At 34.6% G+C, this 26,846-nt stretch overlaps 2 protein-coding genes across 3 annotated transcripts; both read right to left on the bottom strand.

Annotated features, from left to right (window-relative positions):
- Positions 1–5,118: 5,118 nt before the first annotated feature.
- LOC131616454 (trihelix transcription factor ASIL2) lies at positions 5,119–6,922 on the bottom strand. The gene has a single exon (XM_058887783.1). It carries the CDS (start codon positions 6,579–6,581, stop codon positions 5,433–5,435), a length of 1,149 nt encoding a protein of 382 aa, XP_058743766.1. The 5' UTR covers positions 6,582–6,922; the 3' UTR covers positions 5,119–5,432.
- A 15,069-nt stretch (positions 6,923–21,991) lies between these two features.
- LOC131618213 (dormancy-associated protein homolog 4) lies at positions 21,992–23,119 on the bottom strand. 2 transcript variants are annotated; one of them, XM_058889480.1, is made up of 3 exons: positions 22,743–23,119; positions 22,515–22,595; positions 21,992–22,403 (listed from the first exon to the last, which is right to left on the bottom strand). In XM_058889480.1, the coding sequence occupies exons 1-3, from the start codon at positions 22,996–22,998 to the stop codon at positions 22,399–22,401; spliced, it is 342 nt and encodes a 113-aa protein (XP_058745463.1). In that variant the 5' UTR covers positions 22,999–23,119; the 3' UTR covers positions 21,992–22,398. The 2 variants fall into 2 exon arrangements, with proteins under 2 accessions (XP_058745463.1, XP_058745462.1); XM_058889479.1 differs by having other exon boundaries at positions 22,496–22,595; positions 22,743–23,118.
- Between the last annotated feature and the right edge of the window lie 3,727 nt (positions 23,120–26,846).

Raw genomic sequence — 26,846 nt, forward strand, 5'->3', positions numbered from 1 at the left:
TAGTCTCAAGTGACCTCTTAATACTAGTTGGAATTCTCACTTGCCACTTTGGTAAATTTGATATTAGTTTATAGTTATGATATCGGTGTTCTTGAAATGTTGAAAGAAGATGAATCCACTAAAGATGCAGGAACCGAAGCAAATAATCATTTACTTATAATTATGACTTTGTACTCATTTTACATTTGATGAAAAAAATGTATTTTAAATGAGTTGTCACAAACATTTCAAAAGAAAGATCAAGACATCGTCAATATTATGAACTTGGTTAAAGAAATGATTACAAACTCTAAGAAATGGTGGATGAGAAAACTTACTCGAGGAGATAAGTTTATTTGGCATAGCATGCTATTCACATTCTAATTATGGATGATATATTCTTTCGCATAAAATCAAAGTGTGGAGGTAATGCTCAACCTATCATAGTGGAGAACTATTATCTCATTGAATTATTTTATAATGCTGTCAACATGCAACTTCAAGAACTTATAATTATTTTAATGAGACAAATATTCAGTTGCTCATTTGTATAACTTGTTTGTGTTCAAATAACTTGTTTTCTACTTTTGACAAGGAAAATTTGATTGAATTTGTTGTTGAAGGATTTCCAAACACTTTAAAAAATTATATTTTACAAGTGGTTAAAATATAGTCAATCACATATTTAACATTGAAAAAATAACTTAACTAGTTGTTGAAGTGTTTGTTTAAATTATTGATTAAAAAGGAGAATTGAATAAAAAGGTACAATCAATGGATTAAAACTTGCAACCTTTGAGTAAGAAAGATACATAGCCATAAGTGGTTACTATTAAACCATTACAAACCCATATTCAGTTGCAATGACCGTCTTATCCTTTTCCTTTAGGGTTTTATCATTATTTTCCATATTCCTTAGGAATGAATAAAATATGGTGGCGACTCTGCAATTTTTTCGACTGCGACAGCTTGTGACTCTGCTGGGGAGATTCCAGAAAAGACTCATTGGGAGTAAGCTCACTGAGGAGCAACTTTTAAAAGGACTTTTGTGGGGAAGTTACTTACTAGGGAAACCGATAAGTATTCACACTTGGGGAATTGTATTGTTTTAGCTGAGGATTGGACTTCTATGAACGGTCACAAAATCCTTGCTTATGATATGTATGCATATTTTGTGTGAATGCATGATATGTTCTGCGTGATATGATAACTAGAATGAAATGCATGGTTGATGCATGTAACGGGCTAATGGATGATTCGACTGCCAAGTCAGAACTGGACTTATAACCTATGTTATTTCTCTTGAGTGTTGAAAGTATATATTGCTTCATATCAAAGAGTTACACCCCTTCACTAATTGCAGTAGGCCCACAACACAAGATCTAACCTTTGCAAATTTTTAACTAAGTGAATTTTGTCTAACTAGTTTGGTGATGACTGATAATGAACTTTAGACTTACATCATTGATATGCGTACGAGTATTGAATTTTCATAATTTAAAGGAATAAGCGATATTTCAAAAAAGTTGGTTGAAAATAAAAGACATATTATTTATCAATTACTCTATAAGTTTTTGAAGTTTCCATTGGTTTTGCCTATTGTCACAACAATCAGTGAATGATCTTTTTCTGCCATTAACATTTTGAAGACTAGATTGCATAATCAAATAGGGGATGGATGAATGAACAAATGTCTTGTGACATATATTGAGAAAGAAGTGTTCGACAAGGACCATCAACAACATCGCCAGTATCGTCTACACATCTCTCAAGAACAACACTAACAAATTTGTCACACAATTTAGGGATGATGCTACTATCTCTTCCTCTTTGTTTCACTAAAAAAAATATATTAATAAATAAATAAAAACCTATCGAATTGTATAAAAATCCAATGCCACCCCCACCCTTATCGGATATTTGATAAATTTTGGTGCCAAGCTTGACACAATTACTAGAAATTACATAAAATCCAGGGACCATCATGCATTTATACCATATATTATATAATCCCATGTATTTCTATCATATTTTCTAAAATTCTAGTGTACTCCCACATACTACACCGAATTTATCTAAATATTCAATCAAAACCCTAAACTATTTAGTATTTATACCAGATATATTTTGAACCTGATGTAAATACTAATTCATACATTTTTATTAAATTTGTAACACATTTTGCAAATATCCAATACAAAATTCAGAGTTATGAATATCAGGACAAGTTTAAAAAAGTCCAAATTTTACAATTCATTTTGAAAAATCCAAAAAAATTAATTATATTTGATAATTTTTTTCAATTAAAGAATAATAAAATTATTTCATAAAAAATAAAGGGTGACTGGTATAGATGTGAGGTATAATCCTTTTAAAAAATAACTAAATCCTATGGGCTAAAAAAGCAAACATTATAGAAACACCTTTGTTTGCATGATGAGAATTTTATTTACCATCTCCCAAATTTTATCAGACACTCTCCAAATTTTCAATAATACTGATATTGTTTTTGACAAAATTTTAATAAAAAAGTGCGAACAAGAAATCTGGTAGAACAAATGAAATTTTCGACGCAGATAAAAAAATCGGCAGGCATTTATATCATTTTTTAAAATAACTGGTGGGTGGAAAAACTGATGGATTTTTTAAAAACACCATATTGTACGAGATTTTTGTCAAAATCTTGAAAAATTCGGTAGTGTAAAATCACCATTTTTTTAAAACATCAAGCATTTATCGGGTTTTTAGAGGATATACGAAAAATCCGGTAGTATAATTTTAAGGGTTTAGATTTCGCCAACAATTTTGTACGACTGTGATTGCACAGACAGCTGTGTATGGTCTAGAAGGAATACAAACTTGTATAAATAGGAATCACGTGTTGTTAAAGAGAATATCTTAAAATGTCTCACTTTTCATTTATGACATGTGTGTACTTTAACGTGGTGAAACCTTCTGTTGATTTTGGACTCTCGGAAGACACCACATGTCTCACTCTTCTGAGATCCAAATTAAAAAATATATTGTCCGACACCGAGAATAGAAAGATGAGCAAGATTGAGTTTCTTGCATCATGTATTGATATTGATGGAAGGGTGAAATATGATTGTATCGAGTTGAAGAGTGGTGAATATTTGAAGGTTATATGGAGAACATATCACTGTAGGTTAACAAATAGATCGGTCGAGTTTGATGCGTCAATTTCTAGATCTGTCGACGACATAATTAAGATGTTGAAACATCCAGAATCATCTAGCAGTGTTTAGGATGTGTTATTTATTATTGTTTTGTTAAGTTATGTAATTGTCTGTGTTAAGTTATGTTAATGTTAAATGTTAAGTTATGTTTATCCTGCAATAATGGAAGTGACAAAATGTTATCTAATAAACTTTACGGTGCAAATGTTTTAGTATTAATACATATAATATGCAAATAATACAAAAATGAGAATAATGTCTACATAGGCCCCCACATGCTAAGTATGCTGCCTGCGATGCCAAAATAGAAATCTCACCATTTGGGTTTACCAAACCCATGAGTTTATTCATAATGACTACTATAATTTGCATAACCTACTAGTCATCCTCACCATGTGGAGGCGCTGGAGGCGGAGGCACGTCATCAGAAGGTGCCCCAACATGAGAAGGTCCAACATCATCTCCACGCGAGAGTGTGATATAGTAAGGTAGCACTCCAAGTACCCATTCACACACTGCATAGGAAATTAAACCTCCACCGCATGATCTCTAATGGCACGGGCAAAGCCGAAAACAATACCAACAAACCATTTATGATCAATGGTCAATGCTATCAAATGGAGTATCAGGGACTAGGCACCTTCAGCGACAGTCGATCATGTATCAATAATAACGATGAACAAGTTTAACATAACAATAATATACCTTTCACTGCCATAAACTGCATGCCACGTGATCGACATATCTAGTGAACACAGAAAGGACATTAGGCCCTCTAAGAAACCCTTCATCAGTGTATACAAATAGCTCCATCGAAGTCGAAGCAGTAAACTTTGTATCAATAGGAGGAGTAACCTCCATATCTTCAGTAGTTGGTGCCTTTGTATTCGTCGGAAGAGTAACCTCCATATCACCACCAGCAGGCGCCTTAGAATGATGGTGTACGTCAGTCTCGACCACCATCTGTCTGTCATCCTCGGTTGGTGCCTGAACATCCTTAAGAAACACAACAATGGGATCATCAACAGGATCTCTGGTCCATCCACGAGCTCTAGATCCCCTAGTTCGAATATTGCGGAGTGCGCAAAACTGCTCATTCACCAACCACCTCTTATGAGAATCGGTCAGGGTTACTCTCCCTGTATGGATATGTGAGTCCTCTATGTCATCTGCCATCGCACGAGCCCCGTTGTAGCAGCTACAACTTTGTTACGCTGTCTGAACGCATTTTTACCGATATTTTAAAAAAATCCGGTATAAATGAATGAGAAACATGAGTTTTTATCGTACATTTATAGAAAAACCGATAAAAATGCCTATTCTCTTTGAAAATTTGGCAAAAATATACATTTACTGGTCATAAATCCATTAGTCTGTGCAAAAAAAATCCGGTAAGATTGAGAGTTTCTAAAATTTTTCGAAATGTTACAATACAAATATACAATAGTGTTTAACTTGGGAGTCACGGTTAAAATTCTTTTTGACTATTGAATTATTGATAATATAAATCCATGATTCAAATTAGTTGAATGTCACAATCAATTCAATTAGATTCTTTGATCTCTCAGTGATGTGTTGTAAGAGGTAATTCTAGAGGCCATTGTGCTTCTGATTTGAGTTATTTTTCTTCCTTAATACTCCTTTAACCATTGAAAGATTTTATATTGTCACCGTGAAGTGTGAACCATACACTCACTCAACCAGCCTCTTGGTACATGAGTTTCACTTATACCATTAACTTTATGCAGTGAAGACCTATAATCCAACGATTCTCATCAAAATATACGTAATATAAAGGCATAATTCATTCACATAACACAATGTAGAGCTTATTAATACAACTTCAATGAAACATACTCACTACCAAGAGCCTAAAATAGCAATGTTATATGATGCCATGATCAACAACACCCACAAATATTCAAACGTCTAAGCTACAACATTTGGCTAAATTAGAAAACATCAGTTTTCAAATCCAATATGTACATTGTATCAAAGTAGAAGCTATCAACAATGATACTGATAATAACAACAGTTCAGAACATTGTTACACATAATGATACATATGCTACATTGATATACTAATTTATTTAACACAACACACTCCTCTTTTTTTTTATTCTCTCTTTTGCAACAACATCTCACTAAGTTAACTGTAACAGTGAATGGATAATCTTAATCCATCATAACTCAACACATACACAATTGGAATTGAAATTTGAATCTAACCTTAACCTAATCATAAGCATCACTCACTCATTCAGTGTCACTATTATTGTTATGGTTGTTGTTGTTGTTGATGTTTTCATTGATGTTTTTATGATGATTGCTAGGGTTACCATTACCATTACCATTTCCATTAACACTTTTTCTTCTTCCAAGCTTGAGCTGTGAAATCTCCATCTGTGTTTTCATGAAAAACTGCATTCTCTGCAACTCCAAATCCTTTGAAAACTTCATCCTCTGTTTCTCCATCTCCACCACCTGCTGCAACTTCGATGTCTCCGCTTGTTCATAAGCTTCACCGAATTTCACAATCGCCTGAGTCAATTCCCTCACCGCACTCCCCCAACCTTTCCCTTTCCTTGTCCCTTCTCCACCAGTTGGATTCACTTTCACCCTCTTCCTCTCGTGACTCTCCGGCGGTAAACTGTCACTCGAAACTGGCGATAACGCTTCTCGTTCGGACGAATTATCGGAATCTATCGCAGGAGCTCGCGGCCGGAGCTGAACTTTCTGGTAATTCAACTGAGCCTGTTGCTGTGGCTGTTGTTTCTGATTTTTCTTTTGAGAATTAAACTGATTCCCAGCACCGGCGGTCCGGAGATTCACCGGAATTCCTAACGGAACTTTCTGCGGTGGCAAATTACTGTTTCCAGAAGTGCTAGCACCTGTGACGCCGGTGGCCTTGGCGGTTGGACCGATCAGGTATTCTAACCGGTCATAAAACGGCCATTTACTAGCTACAACGCCGCCGGAGGCAGCGATCTTAGCTTTCTCCGATTTGTACTTCTTCTTGACCGTATCGATCCGGTTCTTGCACTGGATATCAGTTTTCGGCGCCTTTAAATAATCCTCTCTCCCGTTAACGATCTCCGCCACCTCCTTCCAATGCTTCTGCTTCAGATTCCCTCTGCTCAATTCAAGGTACCTCTCTCCCCACGCCTCGATCAGCACCGCCGTCGCGCCTTCGCTCCAGCAATCCTCCCTCCCTCCACCGTTGCTTCCTCTCGCCGCCTGATTCTGAATCGGAAGCGCTAATGCATAGCTGTTCACCACCGGATGTTCTTGTAGCGGCGCAGGGGCCGCAACCGTCACCGAAATCCGACCTTTTGCTCCAGGTGACGACACCGGAGATCCGCTCAACGGCGATGGATTGGAGTGGATCTCGTCGTCGTCGTCCATAACAACCTCACCGCCGATTCAACAGAAAGGAGAGAGAAAGTAGTTAGAGAGAGAGAGAGAGAAATAGTTTAGGGTTTTATTTATTTATTTTTAAAATTTTGGCCGGCGAGAATCAATATTACCGACGTCTTTTCGTGGTTTGTTACGTTTATTTTTGTTTTTGTATTTTATTTTTTCGATATTGGTAACGTTTTTTGACGGAAGAGGGTGAGTTGACGGTGACCGTCGACACGTGGGTGACGTTAAAGGAAGGAGTGATGACGTGGTTGAATATGATTGGATTGGTATGGAAACTCCGTCACCGGCTCAGTTGGTATCTGGTGTTACTTCACTGCCCTGGTTTTGTTCACGATAAACTTTACGTTAGTTACGTTTTTGTTTCTGAATTACCACCTATCAATACTGCATCTGATTTTTCCGGAGATATTCCTAATTTATCCTTTCATTTTAGAATACGTTTTTATTCTTTCTTTTTTAATTATTTATCTAAAATTTATTTTATTATGAGATGTTCCTAATTAATCTCAGTTGTTTTAAATTAATTTGGGTTTTGGAAGTTTTAGAAGAGGAGGGTACTATAGGAAATAAATCGTAGGTTAAGGAAAGATGACGTAGAGGGAAACATTTTGTGCTTAGTTTCATATGAAGATAAAGAAAATGAAAATTTTGTGTTTAGTAAATTGTGGGTATATCCAATTCCAAAGTATGGCGCAGTATGGGGCTTGTATTTAGTTTCTCTCATGTTTCCATCTCGAATCTTAAAAGGGCATGGATTCATTCAAATGGAGAGACGCTACTACAAATAGAATGAGATAATGTAGAATGCATATAGATCAATTATGATTAATCGTTGACCCCTTAGGATTAGGATGACAAAACGAGTCCGGTCTGATGGACATGTCCGTTTTATCCGTATTTTTGTGCAGGATGGACTAAGATTTTAAACATTTATTCTCTAGTGTGACCCTTCTGCCCCGCCCTGTTTTTATGTAGGTTTTTACGGACACAAACATTAATATAAATTTTGTATTTTTAAGCTTAAAAAGTGTAGTGTCGGCGAATTTAACCCGCCCCGCACTCATTTTTTGCGAGGCGGATCAAAATTTTAGACCCACACCCTCAACTATGACCATCTCTTTATGGATTTTTATAGGACATATTTAAACGGGCGGACATGCCCGTTTGCCACCTAGTAAAATTAGGAGGGTCAATTCAAATATATTTCATTCGTTTTTTTATTATAAGTATGTTTTGAAAAAAAATTATATTATAATATGTTATTTTATAGTTTCAAGAAATATTTAATTATACTTTTTTGGCATAAGGATTCTAGAATTAAAAACCAATAAATTCTGAATAAACATACTTGAAATGGAACTGAATTTCAATATCTTACATGACAAACAATAGCAGTAAGTTGTGAATAGTTAGAAACTTCAATTAAATATAAAGATGATCAAATATCTGAAAATTTAATTATTTTTCAGACTTAAACATACACATCATGACTTACATCCTAATACAGATCAAGGTTAAACATTTAGCATCATAGATTAGGCTAGGTTAACGATTAACTCAATAAATCCCATAGGATGATACTGGCCAAATATTAAGAATATGGTTCTAGCATCATTTTTGTTTTGTAAATACATGTTGGTGAAGTAAACATGTCTATCATCGTCGACTAAGGAACGACAATACTCAGTGTTGACTATGTTAGACGACGACAACTTATTTAGAGAGGGGTGAATAGATCTCAAATTTCAAAAATTATATTTTAAAGGTTTTGAAAACGTTTAAACTATGGTAAGCGGAAGTATTATGTTTAGATCGAAAGTCGTTTAAATCGAATTAGTTATTGGAACCTCGCATATGCGCACAACCCGTTGTTTGGAATAACAATGATACAATCAATTAACAATTAAATTCTCATTTAACAGTTTTAATATGATCACTAAGCAACCAATTCCCAATCAATTTAAACACAAATTTCAAAGTGTCAAATTATTGAATATTTGGTGTGCGTTTGATTTTTCAGAATTTTTCTTTAAGTTTGTTGATATCAAAGTTCTCTTATAATCTAATTAATTGTGAGGCAATCAATAATTCAACAATGTTTAAAGCAATTACCAAAAAATTGTTACGAATCAATCGCTTAATCGATGTGTTTAATAATTCGATAATGAAAACTTAAGTGCAAGAGATAATGAGATAGAGAGAAAGAGAGGACACGAGGAGTTGTTTAGGCAATTCATTGATCGTTCTCGTTACGATTACGTCTGCTCCTAATTCTAATTTGGAAATGAGATATCAATCTTACTATGCAAAAAATTGTTTACAAGAGATGTTAAGCAGTCCAACCATACAAATCCTGTGTTTGATGTTGAGCCTTGCACTTCTCTTTCCTTGATATGAGTTTGATCGAGTCACCCAACAAACACCAATTGATTCACCGTCTCACGCTACTCCTTTGCAAGAAACCACCGTTCTCAAAACCTTCACTCGGTCAAATCTAAATTGCAAGTTGTTATCACCCAAGATTACCAATTGATTCATCATCTCACACTACTATGCAAGAACCACCCGTTCTTCAAAGCTCTTCACTCAACCGAATTTAATTGCATAACTCTTGTAAAAAAAAACCCTAAATCAACACCTTGATCTTGGAGTAAAAACCCTCATAGTTTTTATGATGAAACCCCTATGATTCCCAACCCAACCTTAGGTTCAACCAACCTAAATTAAACGTTATCAACCAAGTCCAAATGGCACCCAAATAATGAATGATTATGTATACTTTGTTTGTATGTATGCATAGATGAGGGGTTGAAGATGATGAGCAACCTTATTATGTGTTTACAGTTTCATCAAATTGAAAATGATGTATGTATGATGTATTTATAGTGGTGCAAGTTTAAGGCAAAAGGGAAACCTAAAAATGTGAAAATGGATGCAAATGTTATGAAAAACAACAGCATGTGTCGACACATGTAAGTCATGTGTCGACCTCTATTGATGCATGTATCAAACCTGTATCAGGTTATGTGTCGACACATTCAAATAAAAGCTACAGGCTTTAAAACAATAGCATATATGTCGACTTAAAATACAGATGTGTCAACATATAATGGTAATTTTTAGTGCATGTGTCGACCTAAGAAGTGGTATGGGTCGACACATACAAATAGAAGCCACATGTTTCAATATCGAAGTACATGTGTCTACCTGAAGCACGTACGTGTCAACACATGCACTTGTGTTTTGAGAAAAAAATTGATTTTTCATGCTTGCAACTGATTTTTAATGCTATGTAATTCATTTTTGATGCATGATACCTATTTCAAACATGTTCTAGGTTCACTATAGAATTCCTAATGCAGAGGCACACATAACGGCTTAGAGATACCATTCAATGTACAGAAATGCTAAAGCTTTCCTAAGTTTTGACATCATACAAAATATCTAAAGGGCAAGTGCATTCGCATACTGCCCCTTTTTGTTATGGTGGTTGAGACAGAGATTCATTTGGTCTAGTTGATGCTTTAGACCAGACAGTGTAACATTGACATTGTCTATGAACAAATGGGAGAGGAGTCCTCTTATTATAATAAAGGTATGGTAAAAAGAGTTCATTACTTTTTTATATGAATTTTATATGAACCAAACACATCATTTATAAAAGTTCACGTGCATTCCAGTCCACATAAAATGTCTGTGCAATCTAGATAACACAAAAGAATTCAATGAAAATTACATATTATAGAACAAAGACGCGTGTCAAAAAACCCTCTGCTTGGGTACATGTTCTACAATTCAGACTATGCAAAAGATCCCTCTGCATGGATCCAAATTATAGAATAAAAAATTATAGGTTATAGTATACAATTTCTTTTATGTGATAAAAATACCTATAATCTGATTGTAATCACTTTGATGAGTACGCATGAATGGACTATTTAACCCCCAATAACACCATCCTTTCCTCTTTTTCAAGGGATTCATCCTCAATAGGTATGAGTGAATTTCCTTACAGTGTAGAAATCAAGCATGAATATGATATTTTAGAATACCACCTTATGTTGCTTTGTAGAGTTTTCCATCAATGAAGGATATGAGTTCCTTAGGAAAAACATAAAAAAATTTCTCTTGTGATAGATCCTTACGAATTGTCATGAGCATAACACGAGCACCAATGCCTCTACTCAGTCCATGCAAGTACAATATGCGAGGAGGGATTCTTCCACCTATTGTGCTACTGTAAACGAACATAAAGTTTAGAGAGAACGCGAACTCAAAATCCTAGTGCGTCTAGAGTTTTGAGAATACATGAAATATTGACAGCTATTTTAGCACAAGGATTTTATTTATAAAAGCATTTATACATACCATAACTTACAATATATTGTGTTTCTCGAATTTGCACATGTGCATCGTAAGAATGAACAACCAAGTAATAAATAAATCTTATTTATTTATCTAACCTATCGCTGTATGTCCTTATATGTGTGATCTTGTAATGTTGACAATATTATTAAATAAATTATTTAATAATATAAATAGAGAGGTGTTTAGCAACACATAAGTGACAATAATATCTTGTGATTCTACATAACTTTTTTGTGAAAACGAACACATGTATAATTACTTTTCCCCCTTATATCTATATTGAACATATGACATAGTTTAAGTCACCCTGGTATAGTCCAAAATTATATTCATTCATAACCAAATATACCTAGTGTAGTACGGTGAACTGACTTTAAAGAAATGTTGCGGTAAGCAAGAGTCGCCACCGACTTTTATTTTATCCAATAAGAAAGGCTAAAAGAACAGTAAAATACATTTTAAAAGAGATTGAGTTTGGGGGGTAGATTATACTAAGGGAAGGTGTAAGCACCCTTTGTATCCATGGTTATCGATGAGCTCTTAATTGCTTAGCTCACTTTGTTTGAATCGTTTGTTTGAAAAGTAGTGGGTGTTTAGAAAATATTTTGAATAAGGTCTTTAACTTGTAAATAAGTGTAGCCTTTTGGAAATTGATTGAAAAGGAGGTGTGAAAAGCATTTTGAAACTTTGATTTGATTGTGAGCAAGCAATTAAATGCCACCTACCCTATGTTTGAAAAATTGTTCTTTTAGCTTTTCAGTTTGAAAAGGCTATCCATACCATAAGAGGGTAGGAAGTATTTTCATTAGATGTAAAGGGTCATCGAGAAATTATCTTTCGCCACAAGACTGTCCCTGCCATAAAGAGGGCAGGTAGTCTGAGGGAAGGATATAATAGTCATTTAATATTTTTAGGCATCATGCGAGGATACCTTAGCAATTAGGACAATCATCTTTTACCGAGGCAACTTCGAGGGACTAGATGATTTTCAATCTCTTTAGGCAACCTTGCTTTAGGTATCCTCGGGATCGAGGGACTTGACTATTATTTAGTATAATTAGAGGCAACAGAATCATAAGGCAACAGGCAACAAAGGCAACAAGAGGGATTACCCTAAAGGTGTGTAGGTGCAACAATCACGTGATTCAATTTAGTGGCATTTATCTTGTAATTAATTATCCTAATTCAATTCAAGGCTTGCACTCCCTAAGATTACTAACCACGCAGTAATAATAAAGGCAAAACGAATAAAATCCTACACTATTACAATAAACACCTGTGGGTAGAAAAAATAAAGGCAGGAATAAAAAACCCTAATTAAACTATTACATCCTATGAGCAGTTACATAATATGGCAAAAACTTGCGGAAAACCACAAGAAATAATTAAGTAGATGATAACCCTGCAAGACACTACAGTAATAATGGTAAAGTAAACAGTAGTAAAGTAAACAAATAAAGGCGAAATTATAAATAATAAAGTAAAACAAGAGGGCAAAATAAAGAAAATTAGTGTTTTAAAAGAATTATGGGAAAAACCTAAATCTATGGTTGATGGGCAACACCTACCAGTAATTACTAAGCCTAACTGCACTAAAATAACATGGCAAGGGAAAGTCAATTGGTTAAATGAACCTAATTAGTCTAAATTATTTAACCTAAATTTAAATTATTAATTAAAACTTAAATTTAAAAGTATAACCTTAATTTAAATTAAATCCTACAATTAAATCTAAATTAAGCTATTTTTAAGTTATTGTTATTGTTATTTTATTTATTTAAAAGAAAATTTAGAAAAGAAGAAAAAAAAAGAAAAGGGAAAACGCTGCAATAAAAAAAAAACAAACCAGGGCCTGGCTTGAATGTGGCACGCCTGGAGTCTATATGGTGCACCGCCAGCTTCTCATGCGTTGGATCCAAGTCTTGGCTCGATCTGAAGGCCCACATTGAGGGCGCATGATAGGTCTTTGTGAGTAGCGCGCGCTGGATCTGTAATGAATCAAAGAGGAAAATAATGGAAAATCACAAAACACGTCTCTCCTGGGTATCGAATCTAGGCCTTGAACGAAACACCAATCTCCTTTGCCAACTGAGCCACGTTTTTATTCATTAATAATCCTGGTTAGTAAAATATAAATATAACCAAAAGTAAATAAATGGAAATTTTTATGGGAATAGTCAACAGTGGGCCCAGGGCTTCTATCGTGAGCCAATAAGAGCTGGAGAGATGAAGCAGCCTTTGTTGACCGGCTAATGGATTCTTGCCACGCATGCGGAGAACAATTCAATGGTTGACTGACCAATCACATAACGCCGTGTGTGGTGCGTTACTATTCATCATCCCTGCCAATGCTTCGTTGCTACTGTTCTTCTAGTTACCTGTGGATTCTGTTGCCTTTTTTTCCGCAGCAAACCTGTGAATTCAAAACTAACCAAACATGCATGATAAATTAACACGAAAGGTATGGATCAACTGGAAATTCCATCCTGAATGCAATGGTGATGCTCGTTTGGCTTAAAATTCGTTGTAGCTATGAACACGAAGAACACCTTCTTCATGCCCTAGCCATGGTGAATTGCGATTCTGGCGTAAAAGCTTTGCGTTAATGGCTCAAAGCTGCTTTAAACGGTACCAGGAACTCATACATGTGATTAGTTGGAGACGAAACATGGTAAATCATAAGATATAAAAGTAAGAACTTGGATGAATATGCATAACATGATATGAATGTTCCAAGCGTTACATGACTTAAATAATGGTGGATTCTTACTCTATATTACCTATGGAGTAGATTGAGATGATTGGCTTGCTCTGAAAATTGTTTGGATGGTGAACACGAGTTTCTCTTTTTTCTTTGGAATCTTGCACCTTTGGAAACCTAGCTCTTCACCTCCTTTTTCGTCAATTTTTTCGTCTCCCCTTGTACATGAGATTGTCATGAATATATAGGCCAGTGAATTAGGTTAACAAACTTAAAGAAAATCCAATCAAATCTTTTCACTTTGATGATGGAAAATTTGATTGATCTTTTGCACCTCAACCTTCTATTTTGACCCCGTCATATTTTCATACTATTTCCTCACGTATTGTTTCTTGATTTCCAACCAATTTGGACTGATCAAATCATATAATTAATTCATGGTTTTTTATTTGATTTTAATTGAGATTAACTAAATAATATCAAATATGAATGAGACCAAACCATGAAATAAATAATATTTGACCCCTGGGCCTTTAGATGATTAAAAAAATATGTTCCTTTAATTTATTCTACTATTTTGTGATTTTATTCCATTTATTTTGTTTTTAAATGAATACAAATTTAAATAAATCAAATAAATGGCACAAAATATAAGAACAAATTTATGGACCCTTATTGAACTCATGATCATGTGTATAAGCTCAACCTAGGCCCATTAGTCAAAATAAACAATTTTGTTCAAGTTGACTTTTGTGCATTTCTCCAAAATTTCCAACTTTAGAAAACCATAACTCCTTCACCATTTCTCATATGAATGTGTTCTAGGACTTTTTGGAAAGCTCAGTATGTACTATATAATCTACTTTGGAAGCTTTTTTGCATTTGGAGATTTTATCTTGATGATATGGCTCCTGACAAAAAACAGCTTTTTGCGAGCCTCTAGAAGGACCTGTAATGTTTTGACTTATATCTCTTAAGCGGAAGCATTTCTTGACCTTGGGCCCAACATCAAAGTTATAGAGAATTGAATTTCCTTGCGAATGAGCTTTGGTTGGGGAATTTCTGATAAAGTATGAGAGAGATATGATTAGTCAAAGTTGGGTTGACTTTTTTCCTAGAAACCCTAAATTAGCAACTTGGACTTTTGATGATTTATGAGCTCTCCTTGATGAATCATGATCAAACCTTGATCAAATGATGGATGTGACATCAAAATATTTATGTTGACAAAAAATCAGAAGTTTTGGCTGTATTTTGACCATAATTGACTTTTAGGTCAAACTAGTCGATTGTTGACCATTTGAGTTGTTGATTGTGCAATCTTAGGAATCAGAGCTTGAAAAATGGCATGAGGACCCTTTGAAGCATATGAGAGGCCATGGGATCTATTTGAGGTCTTAGAACTTGATCTCGAGAGAAACAAAACCCTAGTTGTGGGTTGATTGCTTAGGAGATAAGTAAGTGTGCTCAATTCTTGCATATGCTTGATTAACTGAAGAGCATATGAGTCAAGATATATTGAAATATGATGGGAAAATTTTGGGGTATGACACCTAGTAATAAAAAATAAGCCTAATATTCCATATTTACTAATTTCACAATGATCCTGCATTTTACAATCACACTCGAATAATTGACTTGTAGATATTAATCATGCATATGTAGAAATAGAAAATCCCCATATAGGTCAAATATGCCCCCCTATATAACTAGTTGAGTACCTAGTCAACCCAATTTAGATTGAAAATTTCTTTACCCACCTCCTAACCTTCTTGGTCACCTCTGGAGAATTTACGAAAATACCCCTCGTTTCAGAAGTTCATTTCTGAAAACATACTTTTATTGAAAAAAAAGGTGTTTTCGGAAATGAATCTCCGAAAAGGTGAATATTTTAATGAAAAATATTGATTTCGGAGATGCATCTCCGAAATAAGGATAATTTTCCAAAAAATGTTGAATTCGGAAGTTCATCTCCGAATTCACCCCCCTTGGAGGAATTTGAAAATGCACTTCCGAAATAAGGTATGGACAGAAGAAAAATAACAAACAAGAACGATTCGCTTTATTTAATCGGAAGAAGATTACATCGATCACATTACATAAGATTAAAGTTACATATTGTTAAACACGGGTAGGTGAGGATGAGTCAACATTTTGATAACGTCGGCCCCCGATCTTTGAAGTTTCGCGTCCAATTCGATCGGACCCTTCGAAGAAAATCGGCCGAACGTTGTCCACAAAACCGCCAAATCTTCGTCGTTCTTGATCTCAAAAGGTGTGAATTCAATGCCTCCTTCGTCGTTAAGCGATGGCGAGCGGTACTCGAGCTTGACAACCTTTCGATTTTCGGGATATTGCAATAGCGTGTGGAGCGACGTTATCAACTCCGCAAACGGCGTGTCGCGCAAGAAGCGAAATTGGAACGGCTTCGGGTAGCCGGTGGTGAAGTAGACGAATGCTAGGTGGGGGTAGGTTTGTGTCATTTGTGTTTCTAGGTGTGAAGAGGATGAAGAAGAGTGTGTTATATTTATAGACTTATTGGAGTAATAATGGCCCAACAAACCTTATCTTGCATTCAGTGGATGTTTCGGAAATGAACTTCCGAAAATTGGAGGCAGACTAGTATATTTCGGAAGTTCATTTCCGAATTATGCAGAAACAGACATAAATTTTGCATTTTGTTGATTGCTTAGTGTTTTGTGTATAAATTGCAAAAGGAATTCAAAATAGACATAAATTAGACAATGATGACATAAAACATACTTATATTATATATGTATTGAATCGGTCCGATTTTACATGATAAACAAACAATACATACAAAAATGGTCATTACAAACAAAAAACAATCTGGAACAAACTAAAATTCACCGAACCAATCGGTGGATCCTAAGTCCAAAATAGGTACGTTCTTCGACCGCTCTCTATTTTGCTCGCGCTCTTGGCTCATCATTTCTTCAAACTCCGCCATTCTTGAAACGAACGGATCCGGCCAAGTCTCCGCCTCATTTGAACAATGTGCCGTCCATTGACAAGAAGTAGCCGGTATAGGACACCCCGGTTTCAAAAACACTTGGACAAGTGCCGCGATCGTAGATACCCGATGCATATGATGCGGCTCGACGCGTCCAACGGCGGTCGACTATGAAGTGGAAAGAAAGTCTCACTTAGTCCAAACCTCGTCAAATCGACACACACCATATCATATGCACTTGCTATTAGATGACCCATATCGGGGAATGACATCCACTTTGAAACCAGAGCGATACCGGTAAGTGATGGAACAAGTGCATCATGAATTTTCGCAAAATTTTCTTGATTTTCATATAGTCGGCCGTTGATTTGGTTCACGGTGTCCTATCCCCGACACAAATCTCCCTTGCTATCACCCAACCACCTCTTGAAGACCGCATGTGCGGATTCAACTCGGTTAGTCGTGGTGCAACCAAGATGTCTAACTCGATTTGTCCAAGCGCACACGACTTTTTCTCTTACTTTGTCAAGAATGGTGGATTCGACGTAATGACAAAAAGTCTTAATGGAACCACACAAAGACCTAAAATGTACCAATTTCTCGGTATACACCTCTTCGGAGTATGCATCTAAAATTTCCCTTCATGCCGCCATTATCCTCTCAACCACAACACCGGCTTTGATAACTTTACCGTTTTCATCTGGCCTATCTTTTGTCCCAACCGCGGGTTTTAACTTACTTCTCACGTTGCAAGTTATGTGATACAGACAAAGTAACGCGGTCGATGTCGGGAAGACGGTATCAACCGCATTCATCAAAGCATTGTCCCGGTCGGTCACAATGACTTTTGGCATAACATTTTGATCAACCAACAAATACTTGCATATTCCCAAAGCCCATGTAAAGTTTTCTTCTTTTTCACACTCCAAAAAAGCAAACCCGACCGAATAAGTCTTGTCCGTCGAGGTCACACCGACGATCTCTAGAAGAGGAAGCCTATACTTGTTTGTCTTGTACGTCGAATCCATGACAAGAACGGTTGGAAATGTGTTGAACAATTTGATACTTTCGGGATGAGTCCAAAACATATCACGCACCGTAACTTTGTCCTCGGACGTTCGGAAGCTTGACACATATTTGTTATCGCCTAATAGTTTCAAAAGTTGTTGCATTTCTGACCGAGGGCCCATTTTCAAAACTTTGAGATTGTGTCGTTCATTGTAAACTTGCTTGATATTTGAAACGCTATCCGGTTTTTTACGCTTCAAATCGGCAAGTATGTTGCGAGGCGCCACTTTGACTATCGTTAAATCCGAAATCACATTCTTCTCTTCGCGGGACAAACGACACGCCATTGGATGTCCGTGTAACTTGGAATCTAAGGCATGATTATTAATTCCACAAATCACGGTTAAACGCCACAAATCATCAACCCTCCGAGTCGCCCGCAACTTAAACGGACACCCGCACTTTCTCGATCCCGTGTCTTCATGTTTTAGCACCCGGTTTGATTGTGCATAACTCCCACCCCGTTCGCAATTCAAAACAATGAAAGCTTTCCGCTTACTATTTCCATTGTCGGACCTTAAAATTACAATTCCAAATCCAAGTTTACTAGCTTCGTTCCGAACCCAATCAATCAAATGCTCGCGACTACTGAAGCTCCGATCATTGGTAATTTGTTGCCGAACATCAACCGCATTGATCATAGTTCGAACGTCGATAACTGAATCGTTATTAACGTTGACAACTTCCGGAACTACTGCGTCATCGTCTTGCACAATGTTGTCCGGATGCACCATACCTAACATATGCAAAAATTAGCAAAATTGGCCAAAACTGTTTTTTTAACTGCCAGGGCATATTTCGGAAGTTCATTTCCGAAATTTGTTAGGTAATATATTTCGGAAATGAACTTCCGAATCATCGCAGGTTTCATCAAAATTTTGTTGAATCAATGTAGTGAAATAGGGGATGAAATGGGAGATGTTTACCTCAAATTGTAGCTTTCTATGCTCCCTTTAACGTGATCAACGGTTTGAAACTTGATTTTGAGACGAAAAATGGATGGAGATTGATTGAGTTTTGGAGAGGGTTTGGAGAAGTTTTGGAGAAAAAATGATGAAATAGTGAAGGAGGGAAAATTGTATATGCAGGAATACTTTCGGAAATGAACTTTCGAAATATTCACGGTTTTGAATTTTTTTTACTTCGGAAATGCATCTCCGAAAACACCACTTTTTTGGTGTTTTCGGAGATTCATTTCCGAAAAGTATGAAAATTCAAAAAAAAATTTAACTTCGGAGATGCATCTCCGAAGCAGGGGTAATTTTGGGATTTCGCTGGGGGTGACCCCCATAGGGAAGTGGGTAAAGAAAAATTCATTTAGAATTGCCTTTTTACAACCATGAATGTCTTTGTGGGCGCTCACTCCTACCCTTTTGGATAAAGAGCGTTGAAGAAGTATTAAATGAGATCAAAACATCATACTATTAGATTACAACTAATTGCATGAAGGTTACTTCACTTATGATCCAACCTATAAGATTAAATTAGAACATTAGTGCTCATTGAGTGGCCTCGATAAAAGTTACTTAACCCCAAGATAAACCGTGATGGCGATAACGAGAAGTCAATCTTCAAAATTGATTTTGTGTATGTGTAATGTACAAATTTAGTGAAACACTTACATTCCTTTGTTTATTCAGTGAAATACTTATATTAGAAATCATGATTTTGTTTTATTAACTATTAATAGTAATTTCTAAAAATCACACTTTAATGTTTCAATTATTTTATAAAGCATGTTTTGATCCACTAATAACATAATCTACCTTGATATACCGAATATTCATAATATTTTAATACAAAAATAAACATTTTAATGTCATTTTTCCAATCTGGTATCAATATTCAGAGCAAGATTCCTTTCAGACTTGAGCTTCAAGACTCATCAGCATGTACTTAATGTGATTTCGCAAATGCGAGGTCAAGCTAGACAAACACAAACACAAATGGGCGAAAAATAATAGTGCATAATGTACTATTAATACTTCTATTTCTTTGGTATCACTCTACTATGAATACTTCTTTCATTAATATTGTATTGTACATCCACGATCCAAATATGAGTGTGCTTCTCTTAAGATATTTCAATGTGCAATTCTTTTCTCTCTATGATACTACACTACAGCCCATAACTTAAATATGAGTGTGCTTCTCTCTATAATAGTGCATAATATAGTATTTCTCTCAACGACACCACATTACACCTCATGATGCAAATGCATTTGTGCTTCTCTTTTAAGATATTGGGTCATATGGTCGCTTTTCTCTCTATGAAACCGCACGACATCATATATAGTACTTCTCTTGTTGATATAAGTAAGATATTTCTATAACTTCACTTAGCTTGTCAAGCCCTACATATACGAAGACACAATAATCTCCACGTCGAAACTAACAATATCTCATCCTTTAAGGGGTAACATCAAGTATATTTAGGTCTCTATTGAATCTCATCAAATTTATCATTTCTTAATCACCATTATGTACTATGTATTGTCACACATCCTTTTTTGATCATTATGTACGTTGTATTGTCACACGTTACTTCACACATAAATATAATAAAACACTATTTTTCACAATATAATCAATTACCACAAATTCAACATAAATTAAGTCAATCAAGACTTTAATAAATTTAGTTAATCTTTTAACTTCACACTTCCTAGATTTTCACATTAATTTAATTATAAGGGCTACAACTATCATAGCGACTCTCAAATGAAGTATATAAGGCCCTCGCGTTCATCTCAATTATTTTATATTTATAATTAGAACTCAAACTCACGACGTACCTTAGGTTTTGGAGCTAAATCATCAACGGATTTTTTAGCACAAAACCAAGAGTATTTTTAGCAGTAACAAGAGACCAACAATTATAGCGAACAGTCTAAAAATTAACGATCATCGAGTCGACAAAGCATGTCTGTTACCTTACCCAAAAATAAAATGAGTTAAAACTAGTTATAATTAAAATGAGTATTAAATAAAACGGGAGTTAAAATGAGTATTAACTAATTAAAAAAATAGATATAAATCAGGAGTTAAAACTATGCAAAATAAAATGTTAGAAAAAGTCTTACCAACCTGCACTAGAGCACCGAAAGGGTTATGCGTCAATTTTTGAGTATCGAGCAAACATATAGTGATTCTCAAAGACTTCGATGCAAGGGTTCCAAAAAAATATTTTAATATTTTTAGACAAAGAACAGGCTGATCAAAATCAAGAAAAATAACCATGTCGGTGTCGAAAATTTCATTTTTCAAAGTGCAATAGTTTGTGATTTCAAACAAAGGAAATGATAAGGGTGTTGCGTGAAATTCAAATATGATCTCATTTTTTTAGACAACAAATGAGTTGGTCAAAATCAAGAAAACAATCGTGTCAGGACCACATTTCTCGTTTTTTAAAGTGTAACGATTCATAATTTCAATAATAAAAAATGAAATTGCAATGATCGGAAGGTCAATCTAAAAGTGGTGGTGTAATTTTTTGTGATGAAATAAAAAAAAATCGTATTGTGACTCCTAATAAAAATAAAAGAGGATAGTGCAAGATTAACATATATGACCTCAATTTTTCACAAGACTCATTATAATGGTTGTATTTGAAGATAAACATTTGAGAAAAAAAATATGTATGTTTGCTATTCCTCAGGTGGGTGCGAATAGCATCAATTTAAAAACAGGGAATGCATGAGAAGTAAAGTTCAAAATTCTTTTTATAGATACACCTCCCTTATTATTTAGTTTGGCCCATTCATATAAAAATTCATTTCCATATATTTTTTACATACTTATAATCAAAATAATATTTCTTAAAAACATTCTCACTAAAAACAATAATTTTTTTATAATAAATAAGATAATAAAATAAAATATATCTCCAAATTAAATTAATCACTAAATTAATGAAATATGCATAAATTATCATATCAAATATATATTAGGGAAATTAATCACAACATAGCTTAGATATAAAAAAAATGCTTTAAAATTTGGTCTTTATTGGATGCAGCTCTACGTCCTTTAATCTTTTGTATGGTAACTAAAGCTTACAAAAAGGACATTGCTGTAAATATTTTTAGAGTGTCTGCGTTAAAACGTGCAAGATGCTTCGCATGTAGAGCGCTCGCAAGCGCTCTACTATGTGAGCTACATTCCCCTTTGATTTCATTCTGGTTTTACTAAATTTATATTATGCAATCTCAAACCAATTGAATTCCAAGCTTGCTGCAAAAAACACTACTAAGCAAAAGAAGTTTAACAACAAGAGAAACATAATAAAAATCAAGCTTCGTTGAGTTCCACACAGATTTCAGAGTACACAATCCATATTTACAATAGTCACCACCCCAAAACTTAAAATAAAAAATAAAAAACATATATACAAAATATATACACTTCTGGTGACTTTCTTTGCACTACTCCTTCATCTCTCAGAATCTCTTGAAGCACTGGCCACTAACTTATAGCTTATACACACTTTATATTACAATATTACATATAGTAATATACATTATATACACAATATATACAACATATATATAAAATAGCAACTATATGCTATATAATCTCACAGAAATTAAAAAATCAATGTTAATTATATCCCGAATAAATGACGATGTATACAAAACATCTTACTTCCTTTCTCTCTCTCTCTCAACAATGATCCAAAACACTCATATTCACCCTGCAAAAAAAAAATAACCATAAAACAATTAGAAAAGTTATACATTAAAAAAACATTAAAAAAATATAAATGTTATATGTAAAATAAATAACCAATTGGAAATAGTCGGACTTCGGTGGTCGGAGCTATCAGTTGGATCAATCTGCAATTTCCTTCTGGTAAATTTCTTAAAATTCCCGCCTGGTGTCTCCGCTGCAAAATAATAAAAAACAAATACAATAAGAAGAATCAGAGTTCGAACTCTGGTATTGATAACGTCTAATTTAATAATATTGATATTTTTGTCAGTTGAATTAGAATTTTCGAAGAAATAATTAATATAAGAAAGAATATCATTACGTGATAAAGGGGTGCGAGGGGATATAGGTGCAGAAGAACAAGGAGAAACAGGTTCCGAAACGGTGCCTCTACCGAAATTAGAATGAGTTCGAATAATCATAATGCTACGACTAATAGGAACGTCTTCCTTCGCCGGCGGCGGCGACCGGACGCCGGAGCTTGCAGAGAAAGAGTTATACTTTCGAAGTTTACCCAAACCCGAGTCAGGTAAGGGACCCGCCAACGTTTCGTCCCAAAGTTTGTCAAGAAATCCCATAATGATTATAATTAAGGTTATAACTCAAACACAAATTAAGGTTTAAAGATCGAAGGGACGAAACGACTGAGACAAATATTTTTTTGGTTTTTTAATTTTTTTTGTTTTGTTTGTGTTTGGTGAGAGTGTGAGGGTACTTATAGAAATGAGAAGGTGAAGGATTAGTATGAGGTTAATTATTGTTGACGGCTAATTGAGCTTAGCTCCGGCTAATCTGGATTTGTTTATTTGTAACCATTAAGTTGATTTGCTTATTGCTATTTTTGTTGTGGATTATTTCATTTATCTATTTTTGTATATTGGATATATTTGCTAAATTTATATACTTTTCTTTTTGCGTATATCTAGTAGTTGCTTTTTCTATGGATGAATCTAGTAGTAGCTAAAATTAGAGTTTTGAGATTTTCTTTATGGCTATAGTATGTTTCATCTTTCTTTATTCCTATTATCAAACTTTAAAAAGGAAAATATATATAGTATTCTTTTTTTCAAGTACTCTAATTCATCTAATTATAAACTTCATAGTTTGACATGCCAAGTTAAACAAATTAATAAAATTTACTCATGTCCATTACGAGCAATGTGTTATCTACAATGTCAGAGTATAAATTTTACCATTTAATTTTTCCAAATTCATGAGGTTATCTGAAAGAAGTATTATCCTCTGCAACTGTTGCTAGTCAGTCATATTAGATGGAGGCGGTGGAGACAGTGGCTAATCATCTGAAGGTCCTACATCACATGGAGGTCTAACATCATCATCAGGATGGACATGTGGAATGATGCGACAATAAGGACTGCTGACAATGTTAGACATAAACCATCTATTAGTGTCCCTAGATGAGACAATAAGGACTGATTGAGGGATGCCCTGAACATACTCAAATTGGCGCATACACCTCTTAGACAAATATCTAGCCACTAAACTCTCTCATCGCAAATAACCCAAAAACAGGGCAGTGTCATCAAAGTCCAAATGGACTCATACATAGTATTGTTAAAACAACACACCCTTATGCCCAATCGACATGCTCAAGCTCAGAAAACATAGAGATGTATCTGGAATTGATGTATACATGAGACTTATCCGATAGGATAATACATTCCACTAGGGGTGGCAAAATGGGCCCGGCCCGCAGGGAAAGCCCGTTTTACCCACACTTTTTCGCGGGGCGGGGCGGGGCAAGGTTTTAGGCCCGCTCTCTTTAATGTGCCCGCCCCGCCCCGTTTTTTTGTGGGCTTTTGCGGGCATTTGTTTTTTTATAGAATTTTACTATTTTTAGGCCTAAAAAGCCAAATGCCCGCGGGCTTTCCCCGCCCCACCCTCACTTTTTTGCGGAGCGGGGCAAGGTTTTAGACCTACACTCTTAAAAAAGCCTGCACCGCCCCGCCCCATTTTTTCGCGGGCTTTTGCGGGGCGGGCCTAAACAGGGCGGGCATGCCCGTTTGCCACCCCTACATTCCACCAGATGCAACGTGTATACCCTAGCAGCTGCCTCATGTATAAAGTGATCCACCAATGTCTAATACGTCTCCCGAAGCCAAGATAGAAAAAAGTGAGACCCCTGTTAAACCTAAACTCCTCCGTGACCATGGCTTTGGTAACCCCTAAGTACTACTCACTCGTAATTCATGCACGCTCCTGATACAAAAAATATTTTGGGGGTTCGAAATAAAATTTGTCCATTTGAAAAATTTACAAGTTTTAGTCTTCTGCAGGAACATTGTTGTTATATGATTTTTATATTTCAACCATAATTTATACAAACTCGTACTATTGACCGTTGGATAGTGTTCCTTAATCTCGTCTTTTATATTAGTATTTGCAAAGCTTAAACAAACATTAGCAACACAGTAGTTCTTATATTTCTTGTTATCAATAAACTATTTAAGAATTACTGGTTTTCAAATTAGCTTGATTTTTACATGTGATTCCTTTTTTTTCTTCTTCTTATGCAATTCGCACATAAAAACAGAAAAGAACAGCGTAATTTTGGTTTTGTTTGGTAAGTTTTATTTTGAATTTTTCAACTATCAATCATCAACTATAAATTATCGGCCATCAGTCATAAGCTATCAGCTAGTTTATCACTCAATAATTAATTTTATCAAACAGAACCTTTGTGAATTTTATGTATCTATTTAGTATTAATATTTTCTTTTTGATAGACTTTTTTTTTTAAAATTATTTTTGATAGATGCTTCTAACTATACATATGTTCAATGGCATTCTAATGTGAGTCTGAAATTCTAGTGTTACATTAAAGGTTGATTTCCAAATTGTGGCTAATGATATTTCTCATCTCAAACTTACTGTACCTGATATTGAAAGGCTGATTGATAAAAGTCTTGAATTGTTTTCTCCTATTTCCAACTGATATTATTCGGGTTAAATATATTTATGGTCTTTTTAAATATTTTTTCAAAGAATGATTCTTCTAAAAAATGTATTTATATTTTTTATTTCTAATATTAAAACCGTCGCTAAGTAATAAATCATCGTTAAAACTGTCGTCAATTATGTCGCTATGTTGTAAAATTAGTTGCTAAGCTATAAGAGAGACTAAAAAGGTGAATGAAAAATTTAAGAAAAACCATTCTTCCTCAAAAATATTTTAAGGAACTAAAATAAAATTTGAAAGATTTAAAATTAGGACAATCATAATGTTATTATAAGACTTTGGTTATTAATTAGTAATATAGTGAAATAATTGAGTAGAAGTGAGGAGTGAGCTGAGAAGAAAGAGAGCCTAGCTAGCCAGCTGAAAATTCAACTCAGATAAAAAAAAAAAGAGGGAAGGATTAGGATGTAAATAAAGAAGACCAAGTCAGTCTAGTAGTACAAATAAAATAAAAACAATTGACCCCATTTCATTATTTACAACATTTACACGTCAATGGATAAGATCCCACGAAATCTCACCTCTACGCTATATTCTTAAACAACTTCAAGATGTTACATCCTTGTCATATTGAATAGGTATAGTGTGCAATTTGAAACTTCATGATAGTATATTTGGTATGAATTTGCCTTTAGGTTATTACATGTGTTTCTACTAGAAAAACTATACCAGTGTAATTTTAGATACAAGAGTTAATAAAGTTTAAGTGGTATTTTTCTTTTGAATTAAGGAGGTTATGTATGAATTATATTTTTAGAATATTTAAGTGTCACTGGAATTGAAATGTTGAATAATTATTTATTGTTTTTTTTTGTTTTTTTCCTTTATGCGCTATGGTTCCTAGAGGAATGAGGTCATAGTAATTCAGAGTTCGGTAATGGTTATCTAGTGGGAATGGGGCTCCATTAAAAATTGAACTCGATGTTCCTCGAACTTTCATCCTTAGCCGGAGCTCGTTTACCACTTGAGCTAAATTGTTTGGTTAATTATTTATTGTTTTCGTTGTTATAGTTTAGTGGCTTTACTTTGAATATACTTTAGGTGGGATTTCAAATTCAAATATAAACGACCACATCTTTTCTTACAAATATTAATAATAATTAAAGACAAAAGTTACTAACCAATTATGTTTTTAAATCTAACCAACATAATATAGAAAATATTATTCTCACTTTGTCATCATTTTTATATTTCTGCTTGTTTATCAAACATGATTGTTGTTGGAGAACGATATTAAATATGAACCATCATGTAAGGTATCATAAAATTTGAAAAAATAGCTCAATTGATACAGAATCGTTTGTATACATAGATGGAGGGTTTCTATAGGGTCCTAAGACCCTACCTTGCTCATTAAATATGCGGATCATATAGCATTCAGATTATGGCAGAGATAGGCATATATATTTTATTATAAGTTGCTTTTATTCATTACTGATTAATTGA

Source organism: Vicia villosa, linkage group LG7, assembly GCF_029867415.1.
Source record: "Vicia villosa cultivar HV-30 ecotype Madison, WI linkage group LG7, Vvil1.0, whole genome shotgun sequence".
NCBI classification, from domain to species: domain Eukaryota; kingdom Viridiplantae; phylum Streptophyta; class Magnoliopsida; order Fabales; family Fabaceae; genus Vicia; species Vicia villosa.

Bases quoted from the DNA above. Each gene is read 5' to 3' on its own strand.
- LOC131618213 (XM_058889479.1), bottom strand. From the start codon at position 22,998: ATGGGATTTCTTGACAAACTTTGGGACGAAACGTTGGCGGGTCCCTTA. The intron at 22,596-22,742 runs GTAATGATATTC...ATTATTTTGCAG, and splicing joins CCCTCGCACCCCTTTATCAC to CGGAGACACCAGGCGGGAAT. The intron at 22,404-22,495 runs GTTATTTATTTT...TTTTTTTTGCAG, and splicing joins AGTCCGACTATTTCCAATTG to GGTGAATATGAGTGTTTTGG.
- LOC131616454 (XM_058887783.1), bottom strand. From the start codon at position 6,581: ATGGACGACGACGACGAGATCCACTCCAATCCATCGCCGTTGAGCGGA.